We start from the raw sequence: 10,000 nt of genomic DNA on the forward strand, positions 1-10,000 counted from the left end.
CGTGAAATGTCTATTTCCATGACATTATCAGAGCTTTTAGGGTCCTAAACCGATGGAATAAATGTGTTTTCCTGCACAGATTGTTGCATTATTTTATTCTGTTGAAGATTAGATCGGCGATGTTGATTAATGACAGCGCTAAGGAAGATCTGCACGGTCATTTCTATTAAAAAACACATGAGTAAACGTTTAAGATATCTTATCAGCGGAGGGCATATCTCCGCCACACCGGGTGGTCTACGAAGTCTGAGCATACGAAACAGGCCAAGAAGTCCAGTGGGTTGCGGTGTATATACAGGCTGATTTCTTCAAAGATTTCAGGTGTCTTCCGTTGGCCTAAAAGTTTGGCGCCGATTGGTCAAGTGCTATATCTGTGCACACAGACACACAAACACACATCAAATCAAATCATCTCGATCCCGTGCTCGGCCAATCAAATCATCTCAATCCCGTGCTCAAGCCAATCAAATCATCACCGTGAGTATAGAGGGTATGAGCGTGACATCATCATCATACCAGGAAGTTATGCGGGAACGCCTACTGAGTGGCAAACACACTACTCTCTGGCCTCGACAGCCTCGTACATCCACACAGAACAGTCCTGTCTGATTGCATTAAATTATGTTAAACGACATTAACCCATTCTGGGCGGGAACCCCTTTTGGTGTTTTAAACATTATGTTATAATTTAGCTATTGAAAAATAGCAGACCTACAAGCTCGTAGCGCGCCACCGAGTGGCGCGCTACGAGCTTGTAGGTCTGCTATTTTTGAAAAATTTAGACGATTTTTTTTTAATTTTGAGGTCAGGCCAAAATGGGTTAAACTCACTTTGCCACTCGATTTGCCATTCACTTTATGCATGCGCATACGCTCTATACGAACATAATGATGACCCCCCCCTGTCCACTGGCCCGTAGTATTATGAGTGACCTGATGGGTCCATTTGTAGCTGAAATATGAGCTGCTCTACTCTGTCCTGTAGTGGAGGGACAGAGACAGGAGGATTAAAGCTGCTCTACTCTGTCCTGTAGTGGAGGGACAGAGACAGGAGGATTAAAGCTGCTCTACTCTGTCCTGTAGTGGAGGGACAGAGACAGGAGGATTAAAGCTGCTCTACTCTGTCCTGTAGTGGAGGGACAGAGACAGGAGGATTAAAGCTGCTCTACTCTGTCCTGTAGTGGAGGGACAGAGACAGGAGGATTTAAAGCTGCTCTACTCTGTCCTGTAGTGGAGGGACAGAGACAGGAGGATTAAAGCTGCTCTACTCTGTCCTGTAGTGGAGGGACAGAGACAGGAGGATTTAAAGCTGCTCTACTCTGTCCTGTAGTGGAGGGACAGAGACAGGAGGATTAAAGCTGCTCTACTCTGTCCTGTAGTGGAGGGACAGAGACAGGAGGATTAAAGCTGCTCTACTCTGTCCTGTAGTGGAGGGACAGAGACAGGAGGATTTAAAGCTGCTCTACTCTGTCCTGTAGTGGAGGGACAGAGACAGGAGGATTAAAGCTGCTCTACTCTGTCCTGTAGTGGAGGGACAGAGACAGGAGGATTAAAGCTGCTCTACTCTGTCCTGTAGTGGAGGGACAGAGACAGGAGGATTAAAGCTGCTCTACTCTGTCCTGTAGTGGAGGGACAGAGACAGGAGGATTAAAGCTGCTCTACTCTGTCCTGTAGTGGAGGGACAGAGACAGGAGGATTTAAAGCTGCTCTACTCTGTCCTGTAATGGAGGGACAGAGACAGGAGGATTAAAGCTGCTCTACTCTGTCCTGTAGTGGAGGGACAGAGACAGGAGGATTAAAGCTGCTCTACTCTGTCCTGTAGTGGAGGGACAGAGACAGGAGGATTAAAGCTGCTCTACTCTGTCCTGTAGTGGAGGGACAGAGACAGGAGGATTAAAGCTGCTCTACTCTGTCCTGTAGTGGAGGGACAGAGACAGGAGGATTTAAAGCTGCTCTACTCTGTCCTGTAGTGGAGGGACAGAGACAGGAGGATTAAAGCTGCTCTACTCTGTCCTGTAGTGGAGGGACAGAGACAGGAGGATTAAAGCTGCTCTACTCTGTCCTGTAGTGGCGGGACAGAGACAGGAGGATTAAAGCTGCTCTACTCTGTCCTGTAGTGGAGGGACAGAGACAGGAGGATTAAAGCTGCTCTACTCTGTCCTGTAGTGGAGGGACAGAGACAGGAGGATTAAAGCTGCTCTACTCTGTCCTGTAGTGGAGGGACAGAGACAGGAGGATTTAAAGCTGCTCTACTCTGTCCTGTAGTGGCGGGACAGAGACAGGAGGATTAAAGCTGCTCTACTCTGTCCTGTAGTGGAGGGACAGAGACAGGAGGATTAAAGCTGCTCTACTCTGTCCTGTAGTGGAGGGACAGAGACAGGAGGATTAAAGCTGCTCTACTCTGTCCTGTAGTGGAGGGACAGAGACAGGAGGATTAAAGCTGCTCTACTCTGTCCTGTAGTGGAGGGACAGAGACAGGAGGATTAAAGCTGCTCTACTCTGTCCTGTAGTGGAGGGACAGAGACAGGAGGATTTTAATTCCATTAACCAATTTAGACCTGAGGCCCGATTAAAAAAAAAGGCTTCTAAATCCTTCTTCTAAAAGTTTTCTGGGGAAAAAAGCCATGTTTCTATGTGTCAGTGGTGCTCAAACATGTTTCATGTCAAGGACCCCCAAAAAATGATATGTAATCGGCCGCCGACCCCCATCTGAAAATATGTTGTTCCAGGGACCCCCCCAGAAGCAACGACTTGAGTTAAAAAAAAAACGTTCGCTCTGAAAGAATATATATTCAAAGATTTGCGCCACATTTTCACGATTTTTTCAAAAAAATAGCAGACGAGTGCCGCGCTACGAGCTTGTAGATCTGCTATTTTTTTCAATATAGCTAAAGTCTAACACAATGCTTTAGAGCACCTAAAGGGTGTTCCCGTCATGAAGGGATTAAAAACACACAGTGTATTTGCAGCTCTCCCAGCGGGCGCCATGAGGGCTAAAACAGAAGACAGAGAGAGAGAGGCCAGAGAAGTGGAGCAGCCAGACCACGGCGTCAGAGATGCCCTGCTCTGCTTTACAGAAGTGAAACCGCGCTGAGCAGGACTGACAGAAACTCTGGCAGGTGTTCTTCTGAGCAGGACTGACAGGAACTCTGGCAGGTGTTCTTCTGAGCAGGACTGACAGGAACTCTGGCAGGTGTTCTTCTGAGCAGGACTGACAGGAACTCTGGCAGGTGTTCTTCTGAGCAGGACTGACAGGAACTCTGGCAGGTGTTCTTCTGAGCAGGACTGACAGGAACTCTGGCAGGTGTTCTTCTGAGCAGGACTGACAGGAACTCTGGCAGGTGTTCTTCTGAGCAGGACTGACAGGAACTCTGGCAGGTGTTCTTCTGAGCAGGACTGACAGGAACTCTGGCAGGTGTTCTTCTGAGCAGGACTGACAGGAACTCTGGCAGGTGTTCTTCTGAGCAGGACTGACAGGAACTCTGGCAGGTGTTCTTCTGAGCAGGACTGACAGGAACTCTGGCAGGTGTTCTTCTGAGCAGGACTGACAGGAACTCTGGCAGGTGTTCTTCTGAGCAGGACTGACAGGAACTCTGGCAGGTGTTCTTCTGAGCAGGACTGACAGGAACTCTGGCAGGTGTTCTTCTGAGCAGGACTGACAGGAACTCTGGCAGGTGTTCTTCTGAGCAGGACTGACAGGAACTCTGGCAGGTGTTCTTCTGAGCAGGACTGACAGGAACTCTGGCAGGTGTTCTTCTGAGCAGGACTGACAGGAACTCTGGCAGGTGTTCTTCTGAGCAGGACTGACAGGAACTCTGGCAGGTGTTCTTCTGAGCAGGACTGACAGGAACTCTGGCAGGTGTTCTTCTGAGCAGGACTGACAGGAACTCTGGCAGGTGTTCTTCTGAGCAGGACTGACAGGAACTCTGGCAGGTGTTCTTCTGTGCAGGACTGACAGAAACTCTGGCAGGTGTTCTTCTGAGCAGGACTGACAGGAACTCTGGCAGGTGTTCTTCTGAGAAGGACTGACAGAAACTCTGGCAGGTGTTCTTCTGAGCAGGACTGACAGAAACTCTGGCAGGTGTTCTTCTGAGCAGGACTGACAGAAACTCTGGCAGGTGTTCTTCTGAGCAGGACTGACAGAAACTCTGGCAGGTGTTCTTCTGAGCAGGACTGACAGAAACTCTGGCAGGTGTTCTTCTGAGCAGGACTGACAGGAACTCTGGCAGGTGTTCTTCTGAGCAGGACTGACAGGAACTCTGGCAGGTGTTCTTCTGAGCAGGACTGACAGGAACTCTGGCAGGTGTTCTTCTGAGCAGGACTGACAGGAACTCTGGCAGGTGTTCTTCTGAGCAGGACTGACAGGAACTCTGGCAGGTGTTCTTCTGAGCAGGACTGACAGGAACTCTGGCAGGTGTTCTTCTGAGCAGGACTGACAGGAACTCTGGCAGGTGTTCTTCTGAGCAGGACTGACAGGAACTCTGGCAGGTGTTCTTCTGAGCAGGACTGACAGGAACTCTGGCAGGTGTTCTTCTGAGCAGGACTGACAGGAACTCTGGCAGGTGTTCTTCTGAGCAGGACTGACAGAAACTCTGGCAGGTGTTCTTCTGAGCAGGACTGACAGGAACTCTGGCAGGTGTTCTTCTGAGCAGGACTGACAGGAACTCTGGCAGGTGTTCTTCTGAGCAGGACTGACAGGAACTCTGGCAGGTGTTCTTCTGAGCAGGACTGACAGGAACTCTGGCAGGTGTTCTTCTGAGCAGGACTGACAGGAACTCTGGCAGGTGTTCTTCTGAGCAGGACTGACAGGAACTCTGGCAGGTGTTCTTCTGAGCAGGACTGACAGAAACTCTGGCAGGTGTTCTTCTGAGCAGGACTGACAGGAACTCTGGCAGGTGTTCTTCTGAGCAGGACTGACAGGAACTCTGGCAGGTGTTCTTCTGAGCAGGACTGACAGAAACTCTGGCAGGTGTTCTTCTGAGCAGGACTGACAGGAACTCTGGCAGGTGTTCTTCTGAGCAGGACTGACAGAAACTCTGGCAGGTGTTCTTCTGAGCAGGACTGACAGGAACTCTGGCAGGTGTTCTTCTGAGCAGGACTGACAGGAACTCTGGCAGGTGTTCTTCTGAGCAGGACTGACAGGAACTCTGGCAGGTGTTCTTCTGAGCAGGACTGACAGGAACTCTGGCAGGTGTTCTTCTGAGCAGGACTGACAGAAACTCTGGCAGGTGTTCTTCTGAGCAGGACTGACAGGAACTCTGGCAGGTGTTCTTCTGAGCAGGACTGACAGGAACTCTGGCAGGTGTTCTTCTGAGCAGGACTGACAGGAACTCTGGCAGGTGTTCTTCTGAGCAGGACTGACAGGAACTCTGGCAGGTGTTCTTCTGAGCAGGACTGACAGAAACTCTGGCAGGTGTTCTTCTGAGCAGGACTGACAGGAACTCTGGCAGGTGTTCTTCTGAGCAGGACTGACAGGAACTCTGGCAGGTGTTCTTCTGAGCAGGACTGACAGGAACTCTGGCAGGTGTTCTTCTGAGCAGGACTGACAGAAACTCTGGCAGGTGTTCTTCTGAGCAGGACTGACAGGAACTCTGGCAGGTGTTCTTCTGAGCAGGACTGACAGGAACTCTGGCAGGTGTTCTTCTGAGCAGGACTGACAGAAACTCTGGCAGGTGTTCTTCTGAGCAGGACTGACAGGAACTCTGGCAGGTGTTCTTCTGAGCAGGACTGACAGAAACTCTGGCAGGTGTTCTTCTGAGCAGGACTGACAGGAACTCTGGCAGGTGTTCTTCTGAGCAGGACTGACAGGAACTCTGGCAGGTGTTCTTCTGAGCAGGACTGACAGAAACTCTGGCAGGTGTTCTTCTGAGCAGGACTGACAGGAACTCTGGCAGGTGTTCTTCTGAGCAGGACTGACAGAAACTCTGGCAGGTGTTCTTCTGAGCAGGACTGACAGAAACTCTGGCAGGTGTTCTTCTGAGCAGGACTGACAGAAACTCTGGCAGGTGTTCTTCTGAGCAGGACTGACAGGAACTCTGGCAGGTGTTCTTCTGAGCAGGACTGACAGAAACTCTGGCAGGTGTTCTTCTGAGCAGGACTGACAGAAACTCTGGCAGGTGTTCTTCTGAGCAGGACTGACAGGAACTCTGGCAGGTGTTCTTCTGAGCAGGACTGACAGAAACTCTGGCAGGTGTTCTTCTGAGCAGGACTGACAGGAACTCTGGCAGGTGTTCTTCTGAGCAGGACTGACAGGAACTCTGGCAGGTGTTCTTCTGAGCAGGACGGACAGGAACTCTGGCAGGTGTTCTTCTGAGCAGGACTGACAGGAACTCTGGCAGGTGTTCTTCTGAGCAGGACTGACAGAAACTCTGGCAGGTGTTCTTCTGAGCAGGACTGACAGAAACTCTGGCAGGTGTTCTTCTGAGCAGGACTGACAGAAACTCTGGCAGGTGTTCTTCTGAGCAGGACTGACAGAAACTCTGGCAGGTGTTCTTCTGAGCAGGACTGACAGGAACTCTGGCAGGTGTTCTTCTGAGCAGGACTGACAGAAACTCTGGCAGGTGTTCTTCTGAGCAGGACTGACAGGAACTCTGGCAGGTGTTCTTCTGAGCAGGACTGACAGAAACTCTGGCAGGTGTTCTTCTGAGCAGGACTGACAGGAACTCTGGCAGGTGTTCTTCTGAGCAGGACTGACAGGAACTCTGGCAGGTGTTCTTCTGAGCAGGACGGACAGGAACTCTGGCAGGTGTTCTTCTGAGCAGGACTGACAGGAACTCTGGCAGGTGTTCTTCTGAGCAGGACTGACAGAAACTCTGGCAGGTGTTCTTCTGAGCAGGACTGACAGAAACTCTGGCAGGTGTTCTTCTGAGCAGGACTGACAGAAACTCTGGCAGGTGTTCTTCTGAGCAGGACTGACAGGAACTCTGGCAGGTGTTCTTCTGAGCAGGACTGACAGGAACTCTGGCAGGTGTTCTTCTCAGCCATTCTTCTGTTATTGATTCAATTAATGGAAGTGATCGAGAGGTTTTCTATGTTATGTTTAAAATCACACACGTGTGAAGTGAGGGGGCGCCCACTGTATTTATTTGCCTGTGCCTGAAGAGTGCAAACTGACTGGACTAGCTGGTTAAGTAATCAATTGTCAGGTGTGGGGTTGCCATGGCAATCAATTGGCTGAGGCAGAGGCACACACACACACACACACACACACACACACACACACACACACACACACACACACACACACACACACACACACACACACACACACACATTTAGATAAGTTTGATGATCGCTTACCGGGCCGCCCCCCTCCAACGCCCTGCGCCCCCCTCCTCTCCCTCCTCCCCCGGGGGGGTGGGGGCTCAGCGGCGCCACCCCTCCTCCTCCCCCGGGGGGATAGGGGCTCAGCGGCGCCCCCTCTGGCGGGGGCGGCGGCTCCCAGGACGTCTCTCCGGACATGGCGTTGTAGAAGTACGGCCGTCCGCTGGTCTCGTCCACCAACTGCTCCCAGTCAGCTGACCTGAGGATGACATCATCACAATCATTACAACATCACAATGATGACATCGTCACAATCATTATTACATCACCACCATGATGACATCACCACACGTGTCATCATCATCACAAGCTCTCAACGCGTCGCAGCGTTTCAGCTACGGATATCGTGATATATCGTTGATATATTCTTATTTGTAATTGGCCGCCGGCGCCGACCCCCATCTGAAAATATGTTCCAGGGACCCCCCAAGAAGCAAAGATTTGAGTTCAAAACATTCGCTCTGAAAGAATATATATATAGTCAATGATTTGCGCCACATTTTCACGATTTTTCAAAAATAGCAGACCTACAAGCTCGTGGCGCGGCACTCGGTGCCGCGCCACGAGCTTGTAGGTCTGCTATTTCTCAACAGCTACAGTGTCACACAATGCTTTAAGAACACCAACAGGGGGTCCTTCCGCCCGTCCAGAACGGACTAAACATACCGGTGTGTCGAGGCGGTGGTCCAGCCTCCGGTCAGGGCTCCGAGGCGGGTGGGCGAGGGGCTGGACGGGGACTGGCTCAGGGTTCGGGGGGCGGAGGCGAAGGCGGTGGTCTCCTCTGAGGAGGTCCCAGGGTCCATGGGGGAGGCGGGGGGGTCCCAGGAGGTCCGTCCCGAGGCGGGGTGGTAGTAGTAGTCCTGACCGCTCTCCTGGTCAGTGTGAACCTCCCATCCTGGCTCCGCCTCCTCCTACCATTGACAATGTAGGCGTTTATCAGACGCTCGTTTTGGACTGAGGTCGATTAAAAAAAGGCTTCTAAATCCTAAAATTTGTCTGAAAACCCCATGTTTCTATGTCAGTGGTGCTCACAGGGTTAAACCCCATGTTTCTATGTCAGTGGTTCTCACAGGGTTAAACCCCATGTTTCTATGTCAGTGGTGCTCACAGGGTTAAACCCCATGTTTCTATGTCAGTGGTTCTCACAGGGTTAAACCCCATGTTTCTATGTCAGTGGTTCTCACAGGGTTAAACCCCATGTTTCTATGTCAGTGGTTCTCACAGAGTTAAACCCCATGTTTCTATGTCAGTGGTTCTCACAGGGTTAAACCCCATGTTTCTATGTCAGTGGTGCTCACAGGGTTAAACCCCATGTTTCTATGTCAGTGGTGCTCACAGGGTTAAACCCCATGTTTCTATGTCAGTGGTTCTCACAGGGTTAAACCCCATGTTTCTATGTCAGTGGTGCTCAACCCCATGTTTCTATGTCAGCGGTGCTCAACCCCATGTTTCTATGTCAGTGGTGCTCAACCCCATGTTTCTATGTCAGCGGTGCTCAACCCCATGTTTCTATGTCAGTGGTGCTCAACCCCATGTTTCTATGTCAGCGGTGCTCAACCCCATGTTTCTATGTCAGTGGTGCTCAACCCCATGTTTCTATGTCAGTGGTGCTCAACCCCATGTTTCTATGTCAGTGGTGCTCAACCCCATGTTTCTATGTCAGCGGTGCTCAACCCCATGTTTCTATGTCAGCGGTGCTCAACCCCATGTTTCTATGTCAGTGGTGCTCAACCCCATGTTTCTATGTCAGTGGTGCTCACAGGGTTAAACCCCATGTTTCTATGTCAGTGGTGCTCACAGGGTTAAACCCCATGTTTCTATGTCAGTGGTTCTCACAGGGTTAAACCCCATGTTTCTATGTCAGCGGTGCTCAACCCCATGTTTCTATGTCAGTGGTTCTCACAGGGTTAAACCCCATGTTTCTATGTCAGCGGTGCTCAACCCCATGTTTCTATGTCAGTGGTGCTCAACCCCATGTTTCTATGTCAGTGGTGCTCAACCCCATGTTTCTATGTCAGTGGTGCTCAACCCCATGTTTCTATGTCAGCGGTGCTCAACCTCATGTTTCTATGTCAGTGGTGCTCAACCCCATGTTTCTATGTCAGTGGTGCTCAACCCCATGTTTCTATGTCAGCGGTGCTCAACCCCATGTTTCTATGTCAGCGGTGCTCAACCCCATGTTTCTATGTCAGTGGTGCTCAGCCTTTTTCATGTCAAGGACCCCCAGAAGTATCTCCATTGGGATCCCCCCAGATGGGGGGGGGGCAATGGGGGGGTCCCATTGGGACCCCCCAGAAGCAAACATTTTAGTTAAAAATGAAATATATATTCAATGACTTGCGCCACATTTTAACGATGTTTCAAAAATAGCAGACCTACAAGCTCGTAGCGCGCCACTCGGTGGTGTGCTATGAGCTTGTATAGATCTGCTATTTTTCAATAGCTAAATTATAACATAATGTTTAAAACACCAAAAGGGGTTCCCGCCCAGAATGGGTTAATCCAGAGCGATTTACATTAAGCAAGAACAAAAAGCATGGCAATACTTCACATACATGAAAAGTAGTTATCATGAAACATGCATATAAGCTAAGCACGTAACAGTGGAGTATCTATATAATGAAACTATACATATAAACTATACATATATACTATACTATACTATACTATACTATACT

General features: G+C 50.2%; 1 protein-coding gene across 1 annotated transcript in view; it reads right to left on the reverse strand.

Moving 5' to 3' along the window:
- Positions 1–10,000, reverse strand: part of arhgap27 (Rho GTPase activating protein 27) — a 103,058-nt gene that overhangs the window by 70,804 nt on the left and 22,254 nt on the right. Inside the window, exons 3-4 of the mRNA XM_079493607.1 lie at positions 7,989–8,233; positions 7,299–7,521 (exon numbers count right to left, since the gene is read on the reverse strand). Coding sequence (XP_079349733.1) covers positions 7,299–7,521; positions 7,989–8,233 — 468 coding nt within the window. The remainder of the gene's footprint in view (positions 1–7,298; positions 7,522–7,988; positions 8,234–10,000) is intronic.

The sequence above is a fragment of the Electrona antarctica genome (assembly GCF_951216825.1).
Source record: "Electrona antarctica genome assembly, chromosome: 22".
Lineage (NCBI taxonomy): Eukaryota > Metazoa > Chordata > Actinopteri > Myctophiformes > Myctophidae > Electrona > Electrona antarctica.